Source organism: Triturus cristatus, chromosome 2_2, assembly GCF_964204655.1.
Source record: "Triturus cristatus chromosome 2_2, aTriCri1.1, whole genome shotgun sequence".
NCBI classification, from domain to species: domain Eukaryota; kingdom Metazoa; phylum Chordata; class Amphibia; order Caudata; family Salamandridae; genus Triturus; species Triturus cristatus.
Window position 1 is genome coordinate 462,316,251 of NC_140582.1, and position 24,465 is coordinate 462,340,715.

The 24,465-nt window shown below is 44.5% G+C and overlaps 1 protein-coding gene across 12 annotated transcripts in view; it reads right to left on the minus strand.

Annotated features, from left to right (window-relative positions):
* BLTP1 (bridge-like lipid transfer protein family member 1) overlaps window positions 1–24,465 on the minus strand; it is a 1,988,102-nt gene that overhangs the window by 832,313 nt on the left and 1,131,324 nt on the right. For 10 of the 12 annotated variants that reach the window (XM_085641564.1, XM_085641561.1, XM_085641556.1 and 7 more), the window contains 2 exons: window positions 15,930–15,980; window positions 13,613–13,819 (listed from right to left, as the gene is read on the minus strand). In XM_085641564.1, coding sequence (XP_085497690.1) covers window positions 13,613–13,819; window positions 15,930–15,980 — 258 coding nt within the window. The remainder of the gene's footprint in view (window positions 1–13,612; window positions 13,820–15,929; window positions 15,981–24,465) is intronic. The other 2 variants (XM_085641559.1, XM_085641555.1) reach the window with 1 other exon arrangement.

Below are 24,465 nucleotides of genomic sequence, written 5' to 3' on the forward strand. Positions count from 1 at the left end.
AAGCTTTTTGGAGTTCTTGGCTTGCCTCAAGGTTTTTAGAAGCCTTCTTCATATACTCTGCCATCCTGGAGCGGAGGCCAAGTACATAATCCACTATGTCCAGTTTGGGTTGTCTGAGAGGTCTCTCCCATCCTTCCCTTACTAGACACAGGGGTCCCCTTACAGGATGCCCAAACAAAAGCTCAAAAGGGCTGTAGCCAACCCCCTTTTGTGGGACCTCTCTGTAAGCAAACAGAAGGCAGGGTAAAAGGATGTCCCATCTTCGCCTAAGCTTATCTGGTAACCCTTTTATCATCCCTTTTAGGGTCTTGTTGAACCTTTCCACAAGCCCATTGCATTGTGGGTGATAGGGTGTAGTGAATTTGTAGTTCACACCACACTCCTTTCACATTGCAGTTAAATATCCTGACATGAAGTTGGCACCTCTGTCAGAGACAACCTCCTTTGGAAAACCCACTCTGGAGAATACTCCAAGTAGGGCCCTTGCCACAATAGGAGCTGTTGTGGTCCTCAGGGGTATAGCTTCTGGGTACCTGGTGGCATGGTCCACTATCACAAGTATGAATCTGTGCCCAGATGCTGTTTTGGGGTCCATTGGTCCAACAATGTCTATCCCCACTCTCTCAAAGGGGACCCCCACCACAGGTAGTGGTATAAGGGGGGCCTTTGTGGTGCCATCTGATTTGCCACTGGCTTGGCAGGTGACACAGGAGCGACAAAACTCCTTGGTATCTTCTGACATATGAGGCCAGTGAAAGTGAGGGACAAGTCTGTCCCAAGTCTTATTCTGGCCTAAGTGTCCTGCAAGAGGAATATCATGGGCCAAGGTAAGAAGGAAGCCTCTGAAACTCAATGGTATGACCAACCTCCTGGACGCACCAGGCTTGGGGTCTCTAGCCTCTGAGTACAGCAGCCCTTCATCCCAATACACTCTATGGGTACCTTGAGCATTCCCTGCAGCCTCAGCAGCAGCCTGCTGTCTGAGGGGTTCAAGAGAAGGACAGTCTAATTGTGCCTGCCTCAGATCTGCCTTTGAAGGTCCCCCTGTCCCAAGAAACTCAATCTGGTCAGGTTCCAGTTCTTCTAGGATAGTTCCTTCAGGGCTCTCAGAATCATCCTCCTGTGAGGGCTGACTCTCTACCTGAGGCAGGGGGGAAGGTACAGCCTTAACCCTACTGCTCTTTCTCTGGGGTTGTGTCTGGTCCATTGTCCCAGGATCCAGCACTTGTTCAGTGTTGCACTTTTTGGCCTGTGACCTAGTCACAGCAAGGACATGTGCATCTATTCCCAGCATTTCTGCATGGGTCCTATACTCCACTTCATCCCACACTGAAGTTTTAAGGTCATTTCCCAACAGACACTCTACAGGAAGGTCTGAACTCGCAACAACTTTCTTGAGGCCAGTTACCCATCCCCAGGAGAAGTTAACAATTGCCACACTATGGGAGGTAGTGGCTTTGCTAGCGTTGGTCACTAGGTAATTCTCACCTAGCATGATCTGTCCAGGGTCCACAAAGGCAGGTGTCACCATTGTGACACTAGCACCTGTCCCCCTGTAGGCCTGAGCCATTCTTTGTTTGATTAAAGGAGTCTGTCTGTACTTGCCCAGGTTACTGGGACCCACAATGGAGGACAAAGCTATGTCCCCATCACAGATCAGAACAGCCTGAGTGGGTATCCTGCCTAGGCCAGAATCCACTTCAGTTCCCAGGGTTAACCCTATTACACCCTTTTGCTGGGAACCACCACTTACAGCTGGCCTAGGGGGTACAGTTGCCTTAGGGGCAATGGTGGCTGGGGGCTTGTCCTTTTTGGTGCATTCACTAAACCAATGGGAATTGGACTTACAATAGTTACACCAAGGTTTCTTTTGGCCATCTTTCTTTTTATCCTTTTTGGGACCACCCTCCTTCCCCTGAGCCTTTTGGGGGCCTGGTGAAGACTTCTGGTCTTTTGATTTCTGCTCATTACCCTTCTGGTCTGCCCTTTTCTGATCACCGCCCTGGTTCTGGTTTCTCTGCTTAACTCTAGTCCTGACCCACCTATCTGCCTTCTTTCCCAATTCCTGGGGAGAAGTTAGGTCAGAGTCAATCAAGTGTTGATGCAGTAACTGGTTTTGACAGTTATTAAGGATTTGTTCTCTCATGATCAAATTATACAATCCTGTATAGTCCTTAACCTTACTACCCAATAACCAGCCTTCCAAAGCCTTAGTGGCACAATCTACAAAGTCAGTCCAGTCCTGAGTCTGTGTCTTCTGGGTATCCCTGAACAACAACTTGTATTGTTCAGCGGTTAGGCCAAACCCATCAATCAGAGCACTCTTCAGGACAGTGTAATTGTCAGCATCCTCATCACTAACTGTGAGGAGCTTGTCTCTACCTTTCTCAGAGAAGGAGAGCCACAAGATAGCTGCCCACTGACTTTGGGGTACCTGCTGTAGTTTGCAAGCCCTCTCCAAAGCAGTTATCCATTTGTGGATGTCATCCCCACACTTGTAGGGAGGGACAATCTTGCTCAGGTTTCTATTGTCATAGGACCTGTCTCTATCTTTAGGGATAGTGCTGCCACCAGTGGGTCCCAACGCACTTAACGTTTGCTCTCTGGCCAGAGCAAGTCTCTCTTTGGCAAGGGCAAGTTCTTCCCTTTCAAACCTCAGATTGACTTCCCTCATTCTGGCCTGATGCTCTTTTCTCTGTGGAGCAGTCATTCCCCTGTGAGAAGAGGCATTGGAGCTATTAGAGACATCGGAGTGGATAGATTCCCTGGAAGGGGATCTTCCTCTCCTGCTTCTCTGGTTAAGTCCACTTGAGGGTCTGAATGGGGGGACCCCATTCTGACTCCCATGTAGGCTTAAGTTAGCCTGGCTAAGTCTCCTAACTTGGACCTGGCTGTCTACCTCATCTTCTGAAGTCCCTGCTGACTCATCTAGATCAGTATTGTGAGGGGAGTCTTCTGTGGAGGGTAGACCCTCATTGGTACCTAAGGTACCATCCTGGGAGGCTCTCTGAGCATCATACTCTTCTAAGATCTCCACTAGATAAATGAGGGTAGGGATTGAACCCTGTTTTAACTTTCTGGAGGTACACAATTGTCTCATCTCCTGAAAAGTTAGGGTATCATATCTAGAGGGTATCTTTTTAGGATATCCCCCTCCTGGGAGAGAATCATCTTGATCTCCTCTCAGACATGATCTAGTGAGGGTGTGGTGTGTGCACCTACCTACACTAGTTGTATCTACTAAAACCTCTCTAGTAGTTGTAGTCAGGGTGTGCTAGGCCCTTCAACCTACAACAACTAAGTTCAGTAGAACTTAAGTATTTATAAGCTATGTTATATGTACCTGACAAATATTCTTGTGATCTTTCAATTTGATATCTCAAGATTGCAATGGTATTACAGCAGCAAGCTCAAATCCCACCGCTGCCACCAATGTGAGAAGTTGGCCTGATATATGATGTCACTAGTTCTAGTGTACACCTTGTATCAGTCCAAACAACCCTTATGGTGATTGGTTGTAAAGTCAACCTTATAAACCAGCTATCCTAGTGGTAGCATGGACAAGAGCAGTCTTAGGCTAAACTCTGTATGGCATGTGAAGCCAGCTGTTATACCATTTGCAATCCCTTGAATACCAAATGAAAGGACACCACAACAGATATATAAAAATAGAATGTATTTATTCTAGTCAAAAATACCCTGTCAGAACCAGCTCTTCTCTTTCGCTGGTGGGTGACACAGGAGCTGAACGACGTAAGCTCCCAATTCCTCCTCCGAACTCCCCAGCCACGCACAATCTTAAACGCGTAGCCAGAAAAGCCCCAAGGGGGAAAGGGGAATTAGACAGAGAAGAGAATGCACACACGTGTAGTCTTCTTTTCTTCTTCTTCTTATGTTGTCTATTTTTTTCTTCTGCTCTACTGTTCTTGTATGCTGAAAAATAAATTACATGTAAATCACTCTCTGACTCCTCTTCTCCTTCTAACCTTATTCTCCTCATTCGCTTGAAAACCTACCCAGGAGCTGTGTGCCTTTGCTTCTCTTCTTGGGCTACTTGTTCTTCTGTTCTTAGTATTATTCACTGTAATATAATGGGCTTGTGTTATTGGTTATTCTTTCTCTTATCTCTAACCTGTAATTTCTCTTCACTGGTGCTCACTTACAGGACAGAGAACTGAAGCCTTGTTAAGTATTCTCTTTCTTCTTCACCTATGTGTATGTACATCTTATTATGTAACCTCTGCTGCTTCGCTGTGGTATTATATTCTCTCACTTTTCGTAGTCATATGGATTCTACCTCATGCGTGTTTCCACTCTCTAAGTTGTGTGAAAAACTGTTAGGAAACGGCATTAGCTTCAAACGAAAATGCCGTCGCCTCTCAGAACTCACGTCGAATAACCTAGTACTGTTTTTGTTCAAGACTTGTGCTGACTCTAGACTCGCATTTGAAAACTTCTTCAGAAACTGCGCACTCGCCTTAAGGAAGCGGAGCTTCTGGCAAGCATGCGCTGTTACCAGTTTAACGGACCGCTTCTAAGGTAAAATTGGAATTGTCTTACTTAGGATAGCTGGATGTACACGAACTCAAATATTTCCTCAGGATTCTCGCAACGCGTAGCTTCTTTTCCCTAAACTAGCGCGATGCGTTGAAGACACCTCCTACCCCTCCTACAGTTCAGGTGAAGTGCGCAGCTCTCCGCGCGCCTCACCGGTAACTCTCCAATCTGCCAATCTGACTAGAGCGCTGACCCGTTTCCTATTATGGAACACACAGCCGCCATGTTGCAATCGACCTTGCACCCAATGCTGTATACACAGTTTGGACAACACAGCAACCATCATTCCTTTCTTCTTATACAGGATACCTTTCCTGATGTGAGACCTTTTAGTTGGGGACCTGACAGTACCCTCCCTCAAAGACCTTCCTTCCTTCTGGATCTTGTTTGGAAATCTTCTATGAAAGTCGGCTATTAGTCGTGGAGCATTTACTTCAGAATCTGGCTCCCAAGATCTCTCCTCAGGACCATAACCTTTCCAGTCTAGTAAGTAATATAACTTTCCTTTTTGTAGCTTAGAGTCTAAGATCTGTTAAATTTCAAACTCCTCTCCTTTCTCAGTTTGAATTGGCTTTGGGGTCTTACTTAGTCTAACTTCTGTTACTGCCTTTTTTAGTAAGGAAACATGAAAGACTGGGTGTATACGTAACCTCTTGGGTAATTTTAACTGATAATTTAATGTGCTTAACATTTTCTCTATTGGATAAGGTCCAATAAATAGTGGTTGAAACTTTCTAACCCCTTTTAGTCTGAGATTTTCTGTATTTAACCAAACCTGGTCTCCCACTACCAACTCAGGTTCTTTTCTTCTCTTTTTGTCTGCATAGTGTTTGTAATTTGCCTTTGCTACAGTTAAATTTTGGATAGCTCTACTATGTACCTGTGTCAGTTGTTCTACCAAATCAGATACTGCGGGAACATCAACTTCTTGAAAGTTTAATGAATGTTGAGGGTGTCTACCAGCATTCAGGAAGAACGGAGTGTAACCAGTAGAAGCATTTGTAGTGTTATTATGTGCAAATTCTGCTGCCCATAGATAATCTGGCCAGTCTACTTCCTGTTCTAATAGACACATTCTTAGATACTGTTCCAGTTCCTGATTGGTGCGTTCTGTTTGTCCATCAGACTCTGGGTGGAAACTAGTGGTGTATCTGTTCTCTATGTTCAAACGCTTAGTGAATGCCTTCCAGAAATGTGACAGAAACTGAGAGCCCCTATCTGACACCAAAACCTTAGGTATGCCATGTGCGCGAACTACATGCTGGCTGAAAGCATCTGCTAAAATCTTGGCAGATGGCACCCCCTTTAAAGGCACAAAATGCGCCATCTTTGTAAAGGAGTCCACACAAACTAAAATGGTATCATAACCATGGCTAGAGGGTAAATCTACTACGAGATCTAAGGTTACAGTGTGCCATGGAAAAGGAGGGGTGGGTAAAGGCTGTAACAGGCCTTGTGGACGTCTTCTTTCTGATTTTCCCCTTGCGCAAGTCTCACAAGTTGCCACATACTGATGTATGTCCTTGATCATGTTTGGCCACCAGAATCGTCTGCGCACCAATTCCTTAGTCTTGTTTATGCCTTTGTGTCCTGCTAGGATACTATCATGACATTCTTTTAAAGCCTTTAATTGCATCTCTGGAGTGGGCAAGTATAATGCTCCATTGTGATAGGGTAGACCTTCTCGAATTTCTCTCCTGGAATCTTCCTTTAACCAACTCCTCATTTCTACACAACTCAGAGTATCAGTTTTCTCTCGATTCTCAACTGTTTCTTGTAATACGGCGTTGATTACCTTTTCTGCTGGAATAATTGCCTGCTCTAGAACCTTTTCCGTAACTCCTTCCGTCTCTAATCTGGATAGGGCATCCGCCTTTCCATTCTGGGTTCCGGGTCGATAAGTAATTACAAAATCATATTCAGAGAAATACAAGGACCAGCGTAGCTGTCTGGGAGTTAAAGTTCTGGCTGATTTTAAAAATTTCAAATTTCGGTGATCAGTATACACTGTTACTACGTGCCGAGCTCCCATCAGATAATGCCTCCATTCCTTGAAAGCATCCTTAATGGCCAGTAATTCTTTTTCTGTGATAGTATAATTAATTTCTGGGGGTGTTAATTTTCGGGAGCGGAAGGCCACTGGATGGAGTTGGCCCGTAGTTTTGTGCCTCTGTGATAACACTCCTCCCAAGGCCAGATTCGATGCATCCGTTTCAACAAAGAATGGTTCCGCAGGATCTGGATGCAACAGAATAGGCGCTGTGGTGAAATCTTTTTTTAATCGCACAAATGCTGCCTCAGCTTCCGCATTCCACTGGAAAGGAACTCCCTTCTTCAATAAACGTGTGATTGGGATTAACTTTTTTGAGAAGTCTTGGAAAAATCTCCTATAGAAGTTGGCAAATCCTATGAAACTTTGGATTTCCTTAACTGATGTAGGGGATTTCCACTCAATCACCGCCTTTATCTTGTGTTCATCCGTGGTGATTCCTCCAGGAGCAAGTACAAATCCCAAAAACTCGACTGAGGTTACATCAAAGGCGCATTTGTCCAATTTGACAAATAACCCATTCTCACGAAGTCTTTGTAGTACTTTTTTGACATGTTCTTCATGTGTCTCTACTTCAGTCGAGTAAATCAGTATATCATCAATATATACAATCGCTATCTGATCTATGCAATCCTTCAACACATCATTTATAAAATGTTGAAATGCTGCTGGTGCATTGCATAGCCCATACGGCATCACCTGGTATTCAAATAAACCTTGCTTAGTTCTAAATGCCGTCTTCCACTCATCTCCTTCTCTGATTCGGACCAGGTGGTATGCTCCTCGCAAATCAAGTTTTGTATAGATTTTAGCTTCTTTCACCTGGTCCAGAAGAGTGGAAATCAGAGGTTAAGGATAACGGTTCTCGATTGTTACCCGGTTTATTGCCCTGTAGTCTATGCACGTGCGTAATTCTCCACTTTTCTTTGGAATAAAACACAAGGGGGAATAAACTAGAGACTGCGAAGGCCGAATGAAACCATTCTCTAGATATTCTGCCAGATAATCCTTTAAATGTTTATCTTCTTGTTCGGTCAAAGCATAGATTCTACTGCAGGGTAAATTCTCTCCAGGTTCCAAATCTATTTTACAATCATACTCCCTGTGAGGAGGTAATTTCTTTGCTTCGACTTCATTAAAGACATTCTGGTATTCTTGATACTTTTCAGGTAAGGTTACTGTGTCTATCAGACAGACCGAATTTTCATTTTAACTTAAATGATAGGCAGGAGGTTTATCTGTTCTGATTTTACAGTCTTTGAGACAATTTTCCTTGCAGTAGTTTGAGTTCAAGGTTATCGTTCTGGCTGCCCAATCTATGGTGGGGTAATGCTCGGTGAGCCAAGGTAACCCTAAGATCATTTGAAACTGTGGGGCGTCAATTAAATTGAATTGTAAAATTTTGCGATGACCTTCAGTAGTTTCTAGTTGCACTGGTTCTGTGTGGCTCACGATGGGGCCTGATGACCGATTGGTACCGTCTACAGGTCTGACTGGCTCACTCTTCTCTTTCCAGATTGCTTGTAATCCAATTCTCTCTGCAAATCGTAAACCACAGAAATTACCCGTTGCTCCAGAGTCTATCATCACAGCAACCTGTTTCCCTCTATTTTCTCGATAGCTCTGAGTTACAGATATCACCAAATGAGGAGCGGCTGCTTGCAAAGTAATCGCCAAAGCATGATTCTTTGGAGCTGAATTTGTTTCGGCAACCACCAGTCCAACTCCATCTACTGGTGTCGCGTGGCGTTTTCCGCCGACTGTCTTGGGCTTTTTGGGGCAATCCCGAACAAAATGCCTGCTTCCTCCACAATAGAGACACAATTTATTGTTCCGCCTCTTTTCCTTCTCCTCCTTTGTAAGAGGTCCACGAATAGTTCCTATTTGCATGGGCTCGATTCCGCTATTTGAATCATGTTCCTTGTGAGGTTCATATCTGGCTCTATCAAAACGCGGAACACAGGGTCGATAATCTCGTTTCTTCTCGCCCCTTCTCTCGCTCTGTCGAAAATCAATCTCCAATACTAGATCCACCAAAGCGGAGATGTCAGTAGGACGATTGTGAACTTGCGCTAAGGCATCCTTTAATTCATCCTTTAGCCCCCGATAAAATACTGCTACTCGTTTGTTCTCTGGCCATTCCGTCTCAAACACCAACTTGTTGAATTGTGCCAAGTATGCCACTAACTCTCTGTTTCCTTGTCGGATCTCCAAAAGTTCATTATCTGTAGCTTGAGACACCTTTCGACAATCAAAAATTCGCATGAACTCTTTCTTGAAGGCATCTAACTTAAATAGCACAGGGTCGTTTCTGGTGACCAAGGGCATTGACCAAGCTGCGGCATCCCCACTTAGGTAAGATAGGAAAAATGCCACACGAGACTGCGCATCAGGAAACAGGGCAGGTCTGCACATAAAGTGCAAGGAACATTGTGTTAAAAAGACTTGAGCCTTCTGGGGGTCTCCACTAAAGCGTTCTGGGGGTGCTAGGGGAATCACCGGAGATAGTGAATGTATTACTTGTGTGTTTACTTTTGACTGGGATGAAGCCGATTCCCCAAATGAACCCAAAACTGGGGAAGATATCTTAAACCCATCTTCCGAAACTAAACTCCCTATTCTTTGTGCCAATTCTGTGGTATCTTTTTTGAGTTCTCTATTTTCTTCTCTAACTGTAATTAATTCTCTTTGTATCTCATCCAAAATGTTCCCCAACTTCTTTAAATCCAAACCTTCCGCCATTCTGCTCAGGTGCCTATACCTCGTGGGCACTTCACTCTGTCAGAACCAGCTCTTCTCTTTCGCTGGTGGGTGACACAGGAGCTGAACGACGTAAGCTCCCAATTCCTCCTCCGAACTCCCCAGCCACGCACAATCTTAAATGCGTAGCCAGAAAAGCCCCAAGGGGGAAAGGGGAATTGGACAGAGAAGAGAATGCACACACGTGTAGTCTTCCTTTCTTCTTCTTCTTATGTTGTCTATTTTTTTCTTCTGCTCTACTGTTCTTGTATGCTGAAAAATAAATTACATGTAAATCACTCTCTGACTCCTCTTCTCCTTCTAACCTTATTCTCCTCATTCGCTTGAAAACCTACCCAGGAGCTGTGTGCCTTTGCTTCTCTTCTTAGGCTACTTGTTCTTCTGTTCTTAGTATTATTCACTGTAATATAATGGGCTTGTGTTATTGGTTATTCTTTCTCTTATCTCTAACCTCGAATTTCTCTTCACTGGTGCTCACTTACAGGACAGAGAACTGAAGCCTTGTTAAGTATTCTCTTCTTCTTCACCTATGTGTATGTATATCTTATTATGTAACCTCTGCTGCTTCGCTGTGGTATTATATTCTCTCACTTTTCGTAGTCATATTGATTCTACCTCATGCGTATTTCCACTCTCTAAGTTGTGTGAAAAACTGTTAGGAAACGGCATTAGCTTCAAACGAAAATGCCGTCGCCTCTCAGAACTCACGTCGAATAACCTAGTACTATTTTTGTTCAAGACTTGTGCTGACTCTAGACTCGCACCTGAAAACTTCTTCAGAAGAAACTGCGCACTCGCCTTAAGGAAGCGGAGCTTCTGGCAAGCATGCACTGTTACCAGTTTAACGGACCTCTTCTCAGGTAAAATTGGAATTGTCTTACTTAGGATAGCTGGCTGTACACGAACTCAAATATTTCCTCAGGATTCTCGTGACGCGTAGCTTCTTTTCCCTAAACTAGCGCGACGCGTTGAAGACACCTCCTACTCCTCCTACAGTTCAGGTGAAGTGCGCAGCTCTCCGCACGCCTCACCGGTAACTCTCCAATCTGCCAATCTGACTAGAGCGCTGACCCGTTTCCCATTATGGAACACACAGCCGCCATGTTGCAATCGACCTTTCACCCAATGCTGTTTACACAGTTTGGACAACACGGCAACCATCATTCCTTTCTTCTTATACAGGATACCTTTCCTGATGTGAGACCTTTTAGTTGGGGACCTGACATACCCTCAGCACTCTTTATGAGATTCGAGGTAAGTACAACACAGTCCTATTTAAGCATACATAAGTTACACAGGTAAGTAATACAGTTAGGCCCTAGGGGCCACGCAAACCATATACTAAGTAAGTGGTATAAGGACCACTGTCACGAACACAGGTTAGGCCTAGGCAATCGCTGGGGCTACACTATACTACCAGTTACTAGGCAGTGGGAGGCCCACGGGATTCAGGTGCAGAGTGGAAACACTCACGCGTAATGCGTTAAAGTCGTTAGAAATAGTAATGTTTAGAAATAAAGAGCTTTAGGACACTTCGGAAGGAGCTAGGAGTTAGAGACTTGGAAACTAGACCCTAGGATAGTCAATACCCTTGTGAGCACCGGAGTACTCAGTTTACCTAGCCCACGGGCTGCGGGTGCATTGGTGTGAACTTGCGTCGGGTTTCGTCGTCGACTCCTATGGATGCCTGAAGAAAAGATGCTGACAGGTAGTCAGTGAAGAGTGTCCGGTGGATCCCAAGATTGGAATCAAGAAGGAGGGTACCTGCAAGCAGAGGGGACAGAGTCTAGGTCACCAGCCAGGAGCCGGGAAGGAACCAGGCGATGTCATGAAGATGCAGGTGAAGAGGTGAAGCTTGTCGCAGCAGCCACGGGTACCAGGAGGCGTTGAGGACGACCAGAACCAGGAGGCGAGCTGTCCCACGAGGGCTCTTGCTGTTGGTGGCGTCGATGTCGAGTTCGGACCCAACAAGCCTTGGCCAGCGCAACCCACGCAGGATGAAGGATTCGCTTCTGTTGCAGACCAGGAAGGCCTGAGGTGCTTCTCTTTCACAGGGAAGCAGGGGTCAGTCTGGAGGAGCCAAACCAGCGGTGAAAAGTTAAGGGTTCGTCGTCACAAAGGCTACTAGCCAACGGGCAAGCAACCGGACAGACACGTCGAGCAGGAAAATGCAGAAGGGCCCCACGCAGAACTCGTGGAGTGTGGAGGGCTGATCTTCGGTGCAGATGGTGCTCAGGGTTGGGGCTTCTCAATCCCCAGAGCACAACTTCGAGGATGCCTCAGAAGCTGCGCTGGAAGCAAGTAGCCAATTTTCCCAGGTAGCCGGTCCCACGTCTCTTGTCGCCTCCACGGATCTCAGCTTTGCTGTGGATGTGGATCAGGGTCGGAAAAGTCTGGAAGTCAAGGCGCTGGTCGGGCTCTGCAGTCGGTTCCTCGTAGAGCTTAGGCAAAGCAAATGGCAGGTCGATTGATGGTGCCTGTTTGCACAGGGTGGCCACTCCTTGGCCACAAGGGAGATTCTTCAGTCTTCTTCCGTAGTCGAATGTCGAAGTTCCAGAGTTTCTGTTTAAGTTGCAGTTTTTCAGGATAATCCGAAGTCCTAGGGACTCAGCTCCCACTCTTATACTAATCTGGGTGGCTGGGTTACCTGCTAGGTCCCTCCTATGGGTGGGACCAGGGAGGGGGGGTGGTTACACCCCCTTCCCTTTGTTCAGTTTCGCACCAGGACTGGGGCTGGAGTGCCCCAGCACCGGTTTGAACCGGACTATGCATGGGACACCTTGTGTGCCCCAGGCAGTGTCTCGTTTCTTTCATCCCTCCCTGCCCCAATACACTAAGTCCTGTCTAGGGTGGTGCTAGCACCTCCCAAGGCAGGAAACCTATTGTCCAAGCCTCCCTCGCTGGAAGGACTCCCAGCAGCAGGAGGTCAGACTTGTGTCTGTGGCAGCAGCATCCATTTTGTGATGCTGGGGCTCTGGTTAACTTTAACCGGGTAGTAGGTCTTCAACATGTCTTCTCCCTCTAGGAAGGGGGAATACTATCCTCATCGCCAGAAATGGTGTGGGGGTAGTATTCCAAAGTGTTAGACACCTTACACGACATGTTTTGATAAAGCCAAACCATAGTTACCATAACCACGAGGATTATAAGGCACTTTAAGAGTATATGGTAGGCGATATCACAGAACAGCTATAAGGACATGGTTCCGAAAGCTGCAGACAGGCTCAGCTCATGCTAGAGCACCATCTCACATGTTACCAAGCACTCTGCCTTCAGGATTGTTAAGGCCTGCCATAGGAGTGACTGAAAGGTACCCATGTGTCTATATATAAGGCAGGTATAGGGATACTATACCTAAGCAAGGGGTGATTACACGACCTTGCCCCAGCTGAGTGATCAGCCAGTTGTGTCATGATGGAAGGCCAGCCAGGGGTGGCATAATACATGCTGCAGCCCCTGGTAGGCCTAGGGTACACCCATGCCCTGGGTACCTAAGGTACACTGTACAGGGCCCTAGAGGGTGATCCTTACCAATTGGGTTATGTACCTAAAGTACATAGTATGAATTTAGAGAGAGAACAGCTGGGCTGTGGGTCTGATTAGCAGACCCACAGCCACATCTAAGTCGAAAACCAGTGAAGCAAAAGCAAAAAGTGGGGGTGACCATAGAAAGCAGACCCTACTCTCCTACACAGCATAAACTCCCATTACCTAAAATTGAGAAGATGGCGGCTTCCATTACCTAAGATGGATTCAGGGCCTACTTAAGAATGCAGTCAGACCTTGGAACTTCAGGTCACTGCAGCAGTACAGAGTCACTGTGGAGCCATAAGGTGCCGCCTGCCAATGCACAGGAGCACTGCTGAATAGTTCTTCAGATCCAGTCTGGCATCTGGGGATAATTTAAAGGTGAGGAATCTGCGGTCAGAATATCCATCAGTGATAAATCAAATAATTGGAGTCCCTGCATAAATTTGAGTTTACCTGGTTACAACAATGTCTTGATACCAAACTCTGTAGAAGTCCTTTAATCCATATCACTAGCTACATGTCTAAACCCAAAATAAACCCTTGGTATAATACCACCGTTGGGGAATAAGAGATCGGCACACAATACATATCACATAGTAAGGCACCATTCCATTCTGCACTGAGGTTATGTAGAATCTATCATTAGCCTCCCCGTCAATTATAGATTTATAAGAATCCCTCTTTAGATAGGAAGGAGTGAAACAGGTTACTTACGCAGTGGTTGGCTGTCTGATGAGGTCGGAGATCTGTTTAGAAAGTTGATGAGAACTCCTCACCATCATGCTGTGCAGAGTGGCTGGGTGTTGAGGTATATTGATACTAATTGCTCCCACTTTTAACACTGCAGCATTATTTGTTTTCAGTCCTCTCTGAGCACTGTAGAGAGCCTGTGATTTGGCAATGCTGCATTTTACAACCGTTCTGAAAATTAATGAACCAATAGTCAGCATTTCTCCTCACTATATCTTCAAGAGACCTCAAAGATTTTCGAAATATATCATAATCAGTAAAATTCAAGCTGCCTTATCATATATCTACACACACACACATTTAGATAGCATTTTCACTACAAGCATGTCCTATATTACAATTTACCAAAACGATACATGCTACTTAAGTAACACAAGTAACATATTATTAAGATGTAGGACAAAACTCACATTTACCGGCTATTATTCAGAACACATGCATGGGAAGATGGGAGCTGCAACTGTTAATGTAAAACGCATGGTTTTCTGGCATGCATATAATTTGTGTGTCTCATGTATATATTTTCTACAGTTGATACTTATTAAAGGTTTATGTGATAAGGTTTTTTTGCACCATCTGCCAATACCTGAAACTTAGCAATATTTATTTTTTCTATCAAAAGACATTGCACATCTGGACTGTATTTCAATGACAACATTAAGACCAAAATCACAAAGGAGTGCTTGCAGACTTTATCTCACCTAATATCACAGGAAGAATAAAAAGGACAGTACAGACTGAACAGAATGAAAAATGAAAGCCCCTATTAAAAGGATTAGGGGTAGTGCTAATGACCTCTTATCTACAGTGTAGATTCGTTAAGTAGAGAATGCATACATTTCACTAACAACTTTAGCACAAGGGACATTTAAAATAAAAGAGATTTTGAGAATGAGCTTAAGTGGGGATTTTGAAAACATCAAAAAATAATTATAAAATACTTGCAGTGTCCTGACTGTGTATAGGAAGAAAAGCAACTTCTCCATGTTTCTTGGGACAATATAAATTTATGGGGTGCTAGATTATAGTCCTCTGGATCAAACCCTACTGCTCAAGTTAAAATAAAATGATAAGCGGAGATGGCTCAGCACTCAACATACAATATATTATAAAATATGAAGATGCCTTCATAAATAAGTGCCTTAATGGGAGTAGGAGGGTGTATCTGGCTTTCACATATTTTCTAAAAAATTTCACCCGAGTGATTTTTGTACATATTTTTTCAAAGATAGTTTTTTAGATGTTGCAAGAGAAATCTTGAGAAAGGCCTGAAATTTTTTTTTTTAAATCCAGATTTACAGCACCTGGGGTTTCTAGAGATGCACAAAATGTGATGAAATTCTTACAGAATAAAGAAACTACTTGATTTATCACAAGTAATCTCTTACGTAAGTTTTTAGAGACTAAAGTGAGTTGATCCCCACATTAGAAAGAGTTGATAGTCATAGTAGGCAATGTTATCATGCAAGAAAATATTTAACTACTTCAGTGACCAAAACCCCTGATTCAAATGGCAGAATAATTTCAGCCAACTTAGAGACATTAGGCCTGATTCACAGAGATTTTGCTATGACCTACTCTTATAACATTTCTGGCTTATTCCTGCATATCAGGAGTAAGACGGAAGAACTATAAGTGTAAGTCACAGTGAATATACAAGTGAATTGTGCCCATGGTATTGACTATACATATTAACTGAATAAATCAACCTGTCGACTGGAGGCCAACTGAGACTTAGAAAGTGCTCTAGGAATCCATGAGAAAACTGGCTCAATGAGAACTATGCTACTTAAAATGCAAGGCAATAGGAAATGTTTTTATCAACATGGTTAGTATGGTTTAGCATAAGAACCTATCTCTGGTGCAAATATAACCAACTTTAGGCTATCCAGGCACAAACTCCTCAATGTAAATTATGTTTGACATTTTTAACATGAATACCAATTTGGGCTTAGTCTAAGCAAAATAACTTGCCCCATTTTATGTCCAAACTAAAATATTAATGGGAAATGTAATCCATTCAAGAACTAAACGTATTAATGAGCATAAGAGTGTTACGTAACATACAAAACAGCATTCAGAGTTTTGTAAAATGATATGCCGTAAGGAAAATGTTAATTAGACACATGCTTGATTTCTCCTTATTAGTTGGAAATTTGAGGATTATATTGCCATATGAGCTATGCAGGGGAGTACAATAAACACTAACAAAAGGGTTGATGTGTCACTATCCAATGCAATGGTAAAATCAGCAAGCCCAATAAACATTGACATAACATACAGAAACTCTTGTTTGGCTGTGCTCGTAGGAGATGTAGGAATATCCTCCAGTCTATAGGTGAAGATTGAAGAGAAAGGAAGAAAGGAAAAAGAAAGTAAATTAAGAGCTGAGTTAGTTAAACATTGTAATGTACAACATATTGGATGTCCATTAACTCAATCTCATTATTCAGGAACCCTTTGCTTCTGAAACCTTCCAAAGTCATACTTAATTACTTATTGGAGAGCTCATAATTTGTTTCCACATACAACATGTCATATAGAAATAAAAACAACTCAATGCCTACAACTTGTAAAATGACTCTATGGCCAACAGTGCAAAAGCATTTTTTGTATATATTTGAAAGTATCCACTGGCAGATATGAATGAATGGAACTACTAATAGCTTATAAATACACATGCTTGGTATTATGACCAGAAATACACAGGTTAAAATACAGACCACTTAGTGGTGATTAGACAAGAACAAGGATGGTGCATTTAAGATCCTGCACCAGTCATTGTATTGTGTAATTTACATGCTCAGAGTATATGCTTGCATTGTAAACAGCAGCAAAGAGTTAAAACATTTGCACTTACTCTTTTCTTTTTTTTTTTAAAGGTCTCAAAGCAACTTTACCACTCATAGGTATACACCTCTAGTTTTCAAAAAGTGACACTTTTCAAGGGACTTGGAAAATATCCCACAATCTATGCTCAGGAAGCTAAAGCAACTGAAGATTTTCATGTCTATGCCAAACACTAAATTGATATGTTTAGGTTCAAGGTAAAAATGTACCTTCATTTTTTATCGAGGTGGCTAAACCATTACCCCACATGACATTTGTGGTTCTTGCAATGTTGTCAACATGCAATTTGCACGGTTAAGCTGCTTTTTTAAGCACTAAATGTAGGTGCATAAATTTGAAATAAAAAACAACTGAAAGGTTTGCGGCTTCCTACAGAACTGCACATTAGTTCACTGTTTTCCTCATGGCTGCTCCAGACCCCTTTCCTTGGTGTACCCCAATTCCTACATTAGCCCTAAATATATATTTTTAGATAATTTACTTTTGGTGCATCTCTTCTGCAGTTGGATGCTTAATGTACTGGTGTGAAAAGCTGGGACCTATGCTCACGCATTTTAATTTTTAAGTTGTACTAAGCTAAAAGGCAGGGTTTGTGAATCAGGACCTTTGACATTCTGCAAATAGAACGTCAGTATAACAAAGTTAGCTGGAACCTTCTACATGTAGCATTGAAACACTGGATAAGATCCCAGAGTTTCAACAATTTCTTCTCTTTTGTGTTCAGGTAACGCAGCAAAAAAAATAATTACATATGTCATTTATATTACTCTGTTTTAGTGTATGGGAGAGCAAAAAGCTAAAGCAAGACCATTTGACTAGGTCTGTTATATGGCATGTGCTACAAATTGTATAGTATGCAAAAACATAGCTCCAGCATTAGGAAATAACAATACATGTAAAAAAACATTTTATGTATATGTCATTATATGTAAGGATATGAAAAACTAATTGGAAAAATAAATGTTTTCTGTTTTGTTTTACATTTTTCATTCTTCTTTGCCTGGGCAAACCCAACAGTCATTTTTGCTTGGGGATCCCTTTCAGACCTAGCAACAAGAAAAAGTTACTCACCTTTGTTAACGCTCTTTGGTAGAGACTCTTTCCATCTGCAGATTCTTCACCTTCGAATTCTTCCCAGGTGCCAGAAAGGATCTGAAAAGTTCAATCAGTAATGTTCCTGCGGGCAGCTAGGTAGCGCAATGCACCTCTGTATTGACTCTGTTCTACACCAGAGGTGATGGAGCAGAACTGCGATAAGCCCCACCTGGCATGCTGACATCAGCTTTCTTCCTGTCTCTGTCCACACCACTGGACACAGAGCATGATTAACTATTGGTATCACTTTGCATATTCCTAACTTGGGACCTTTCTAGATGTTAAAAAGAGGTCACTACACAGAAATGGGAAGTAGAAGGCAGTGAGGAATCTATGGTAAGATAAAGTATTTACAAGAAAAAGCATTACCTATGGTAAGTAAATTGCCCTTCTGATGGATATTTTTACCTGCAGAATCCTCACCTCTGAATAGATTCCACAGCAGTGCCTCCTAATGTGGAGGGTCTGCTAAGGGGACTAAAAAGTTGACCTAAGCGGATCTTTTAATTCGGCTTGCAGAATTCGAGAATTTAGCCACTCCATGTTACTCGTTTAGCACAAAGTTCCAGCCAAATTCCAGCAATTGCCACCATGTGGCAGAATATTTTTCTCTTGATCGAGCTACGGAATGACAACTGGACCAACGTGAGGCTCCAGCAAGCGGGCTGGTGAGCGTGAGTAAGACGTGGTGTCCCCTAGAGCAATTTCCAGTCACTAGGAAATCTTAGAGCGTGATTTTCTTCCGTGAGCGGTGGCAGGAGCGGTCGCGGTCAGGGTCAGAGGCTGCTTCTTCGGTAGTTTTTCGACTCGAGCAGCAGCAATATCAACTTGAATGATCGCGTACCGTTTCTTACCGTTCGCACTGATTTTTAATCGTGGAACGTACTACAGGCGCTAAATCGCAACACGAACAGTGCAACATGCATTTTTTCCGCCGTTGGCGAGACTCACCGAAATCTTTGTTTTTTCCAGAGAGAGAGATTCCACTAGTTTCATCCACCCAACCAAAAAGCCTTGCAGAACTGAGCAGGTGAAAAGTCCTTCCCAAAGGATCAATTCACTGTGATTCGTGAAAGTATACACAGACAATCACATTGCAGCCAGGAAGATGTGAAGGAAAGGAACACCGAATGCCAATGAAGTGGTAGCAAACTTAGCTCTGTTGGAGTGGGCTTTCAGACTGTCAGGTGGCTGCTTCTTAGCTAGTGCATAGCAGGTCTTAATGCAGAGGACAATCCACCTCAACAGAGTTCTCTTCTGCACAGACATCCCTTTTCTATGCCCTAGAGAACGCCACAAAAAGCTGATCGTTAACACGGTGTTCTCTGGTACGATTAATATAAAAGCTGCAAGTCCTTTGGGGTCCAGGAAATTAAGCCACTTTGGGTGACTGAGGCGGGGTAAAGAATGTAGGCAGGAGTTATTGACCACCCTAGGGTGGTTGGGTGTGGAGTTCCTCAACTGTGGTTAGACGCCCTTTCAATGTTTTTCGCCTTGCTTTTTGTTTTTCTTTACTTTTGTTGATATTTATGTAAAAAGGGTATATCCTGACGTCCCTTATGTGCAGTCTGATCTCCTGTACTTTAGCGGAGCCCCTGTGGGCCAGTCATTGTTTTTTTGAACTGCTTGATCATTTCTGAATACTAGCGGCCGGCCCAGGAGGTTGTAGGCCCGTGCTTGTACCCTTTTTCTCTGCACAATAAAATTTAAAAAAAAAAAAAAAAAAAAAAAGAATGTAGGCAGGGAAATATATTCCTCAACATGGAAACATGGAAAAGAGTCACAACTTTAGGCAACAAGGCCACATGGGTTCTAAAACACAGTTTATCTGTATAAAAATGAAAGGGTAGTATAGGCCAGATGCACCAATAGTGCCTGAAGATTACTCATTGGAAAGAGCTGAAGTCATCACAATGACAAATATAGTCCTCCAAGAGACACAATGAGCAGCTATTCATCAGCATTAAGGGCGTGCACATTACAAACATTACAACCAAATTGAGGTCCCAATGTGGCCTTACAAACAGTTTAAGAGAAAACCAGTGTCAGGCATTTTATAAAACTCATCACCACAGGTGGGTTAAACAAGAACGATTGGTCAAGCAAAAATAAAAATGGTGAAATATTGCCTACTGCTAGGCCTTGTGAGAAAGGAAGAGAAACTAAAGAACCCCCGACAGTTGGATTATAAAGGATAAGTCTTGCGGTCACTACACCAAGCCACAAACTTGCCTCATTGTTCTGTATAAAAGGACTTAGTGGAAATGCGTCTTGCGGTGAGGATGATATCCACTATTTGAGGTGGCAGATAAAAGGCAGTCAAATGCTGCCGCTCAGTCTTCACGCATGGATGAATATTTTGAATAGATTTGGGTGAAGGACCTGCCCTGTTGCTGAGGCATGTTCCTTTCAAAGTGGCAGCCTGATGGGAGGACAGGTACTCATGCCTTAAAAGGCTGGGTACCACACATTCATGCCCAATCAGGAGCCACTACAGTGATGTAGGTCTGCTCGTTCCTGATCGTCCTCAGAACTTTGGCAGGAGAGACAGGAGCAGAAAGGTGTGAAGGACTCCAGAGTTCCATTACAGCTGGAAGACTTCACCTAGTAAATTTTCTTGCGAAAGCTCTAATGTGCAAAACATTTAATACTCTGTGTTCTTGGCAGTGGCAAGTAAATCTAGCCCCACTGACGGAAAATGCACTGCCCCAACTATGGATGTAGTCACCATTTGTGGCCAGCCAGACACCATCAGCTGAGATGCCCACTCTACCATTTAAAGACCCTGCCAGGTAGTTGAGATTTGAAAGCTGCTCTAACACTCCAACCAACTCTAGAGGAGCTACACCACACTATACACTGCTTGTTACAATGCAACATGGTAGTAGTTTGTCCATGCACACTTGCACCAGCCTCCCTTTGGAAGGACGGTAAAATTGCTTTCAAGGCCTAGAGAATTGTTCATAATTCTAGCACGCTGATTTGGAGTCAAACTTTCATTGGAAACTAGAGTACTCTGATCTCCACCTTCACAAATAATGACCTGAACCCAGTAGACACATGCTCATCATCATCGTCGCCCACAATGGGTGGCGAGAAGAAGAAACTCCTTCCAGTGGTCCAATTGCAGTTATGTAGCCACCATTGCAGATCGTGTGACGTCTCCATCAAGACCTGAATGGCATATGACAGGTTTCCTTGGTGTTGGGCCAACTGGAACTTCAGATTCTGCTGCACAGCCCATATTTGCCACCTTGCTAGTCGACCAGGAGGATGCAGAAGGCTAAAAGGCAAACCTCGGAGATGCTCTCACTAAGGATTGAGGATGGAATATCAGTATCATATTACGCATGTCCTAAACTTGTTGCAACAGAGGAAAGGTCCTAAACTTTACCATATCCAGGCAACCGAATGAAAGTAAGTCTTTGCGAAACAGTCTAGGAGGACTTTGGCTGAGTGATTTATGAACCCTAATGATGCCAGGAGGTTTGTTGTCTTCTAGAGGGAATGTATGACATTACAACATATGCCTTTACCACACATCGCTTTTCCATGCTGCCGTTACCACACAGATGCGTTTTCCATGCATGGTAAGCATATGGCAAGTAAAACTCATTAATATGCATACACACACACATGTATATATTTTTAATTGTAATATTTAAGCAGTTTATTTCATTTTTTGAGGGTATCCCCAAAGCCCTCATTGTTAATTTACTGCTAACCTCTCTTTTACCACTACCCTCCCATGTCCCTTAAATTACCTTTACCACCACCCACATCATAATCCTAAAAGTACCTTTACCTCCCTGTAGCACTACCCATCCTACACCCTAAAACTACCATTACCTCCCTATGCTGATTAACCCTAAACGAACAAGTTACTTACCTTCGGTAACAATAGATCTGTAAGAGACATAGATTAGTTATGGATTCCTCACCTTAGAATTAACCCCAGGCGTCAAACTGGATCCGGAGAATTTTTAACTCTGCAGTACCCCATGCACTTCGATAGGTGGCGTCGGTCAACTCCGCGTTCGTCGTTGGCATCGTGGTTGCCGGAATGATGTTGCGGTATCTACTTAGACGCCGCCCTCACGCGCCGACGTCAGTTCTTTACACAGCATTTCACACCAGAAGCGCAGAGCCATACAAGACACTGACCACTGGTGAACAAAACTAGGGCCCTGAAATGGAGTCCCTTACCATAGAAGTCAGTTCGAAGAACGGGGAGGTTGAGTGGGGCAGTGAGGAATCCATAACTAATCTAAGTCTCTTACAGATATATCGTTACCAAAGGTAAGTAACTGAAAGAGACAATTAGTTATGGATTTCTCACCTTAGAATAGATAATCCAGCAATACCAACCCCGGTGGTGGGTCTGCGAACCAAGTTCACACCAGAAAGTCCTCGAGAACTGAACGGCCGAAGAAGCTGTCTCTCCGGACTTGGCTGTCCAGGCAGTAGTGTTTGGTAAATGTGTGCAGTAAAGCCTACGTAGCTGCCTGGCAGATGTCAAGAAGGGGGACTCCACGTCCCAAAGCAGTAGTGGCTGCCGTCGCCCTGGTGGAATGGGCATGCAACTCCACTGTAGGTTCCTTTTTCGCTAAGGAATAGCAGATTTTGATGCAAAGAACGACCATCGGAAGATGGATTGTTTTTTTGCACGGCCCTACCTTTCTTGGCGCCCATATAACCAACAAAGAGCTGGTCATCCTCCAGGAATTGGTTTTGTGCGATCCAGATAGAACGAAAGCATACGTTTTGGATCCAGACGGTGGAGCCTCTCTTCCTCTTTAGAAGGAGGCGGAAAGAAGGTGGGCAAAGTGATGGTCTGTCCTATATGGAAAGAGGTAACCGCTTTGGGAAGGAAAGAAGGCCTAGTGCAGAGGACAACTTTGTCCGGATGAACAGCCAGGAAAGGAGGCTTAGAAGAAAGGGCTTGTAGCTCGCTCACCCTGCAAGCAGAGGTGATGGCAAACAGAAAGGCTGTTTTAAGGGTCAGGAGTCTGAGAGGACGGTTATGTAGCGGCTCAAAAGAAGCACACATAAGATAAGTAAGAACCAGGTTCAAGTCTCACTGGGGCATCATGAAAGGAGTTGGAGGAAACAAGTGAGTAATGCCCTTAAGGAAGCGATTTACAATAGGGGATTTGAAAAGAGAAGGCTGATCAGGAAGCCGAAGGAAGGCCGAAATGTCCGAACGATAGCCTTTGAGAGTGCCCATGCTGGGCCAAAGAAAGAATGAAGAGGAGAACCTCTGAAAGGGGGGCAGAAAGTGGATCCACAGCCTTTGCTGCGCACCATGTCACAAACTTGTTTCATCTACAGGCATATACCGTTTTGGTTGAGGGACGCCTGACTGCCAAGATAACATTACAGACTTCAGGAGGAAGGTCGAAAGCAGTCAACTGTCCCCGCTCAATCTCCAAGTAAGTAGGGTGGAGGCTGGGCAGGTTCGGGTGGAGGACTGTCCCCTGCTGCTGAGACAGAAGATCCTCCCGAAGAGGCAGTCTGATCAGAGGATCGATTGCCATGTGTGATAGCTCGGGATACCAGACTCTTCGTGCCCATCCGGTGGAACAAGAATGACTTGAGCTCGGTCGCGCTTAATCTTCTTCAGCACTCTGGGGAGAAGTGGTATAGGTGGAAAGGCGTATAGAAGACCGCAACTCCACACACAACGAAAAGCATCGCCTAGCCAGTACCGCCTTGGAAATTCAAACGCACAGAATTACTGACATTGCATATTCTCTTCTGTGGCGAATAGATCTAACCAAGGCTCTCCCCACTGCTGAAAGAGGCCTTGCACCACCTCCGAGTGAAGATGCCATTCGTGATCCATCATGCAACTGCGGCTGAGCTCCTCTGCCCTGGCATTCAGAAAACCTGCCAGGTGTTGAACCACAAGAGATATGCCCTGATGTTCCAGCCATGTCCAAAGGCGGAGAGCCTCTTGGCATATGGTCCATGACCCCACCCGCCCTGTTTGTTGCAGTACTACATGGCGGTGCTGTTGTCCGTGAACACCTGCACTACTCTTCTCCTGACTGAGGGAAGGAATGCCTTTCGTGCAAGACGAATCGCCCGAAGCTCCAGGTTGAAATGGAGTCCAGATTCTGCCGGAGACCAGAGGACTCTGATATCCGCCTCTCCCATGTGGGCGCCCCACCCCAGCAGTGCTGCATGAGTCAACACTGTGAACTCTGGTTGAGGAAGGGAGAGGGATCTGCCGTTGACCCAATCCCAGTTCGTTAGCCAACACTGCAATTGACGTGCAGAGCCCTCCAAGAGCAAGACGCAATCGGAAAGATTCCCCTGATGCTGTGCCCACTGGAACTTCAAGTCCCACTGCAGAGCCCGCATATGCCACCTAGTACAGTCCACCAGCAGGATGCAGGAGGCCATGAGGCCCAGTAGCCTCAGGGTCATTCTGACCGAAACCCGGACTCGCTGCTCGGCAGGATAAGCCCGAAACTGCGCTGTGTTCAGAACTGCTCCGATGAAAAGGAGCTTCTGAGAGGGAATCAGGTGTGACTTCGGCACATTGATGGTGAACCTTGGGAATGCAAGAGGTCGTCGTAGTCTGGAGGTGGGAGATGACAGCCTGGGGCGAGCCCGCCTTCAACAGCCAGTCATCGAGATAGGGGATGAGATAGGGGATGAGCTGCGACGACCACCATGACTTTCGTGAACACCCGAGGAGCATTGGTAAGGCCGAAGGGGAGCACGGTAAACTGAAAGTGCTCGTGGCCTACCGTGAACTGTAGGTAACGCCGATGGCCCGGCAGGACGGGGAAGTGAAAAAAAGGCAACCTGCAAGTCCAACGCTACCATCCAGTCTCCAGGGTCGAGAGCAGACAGGACCTGAG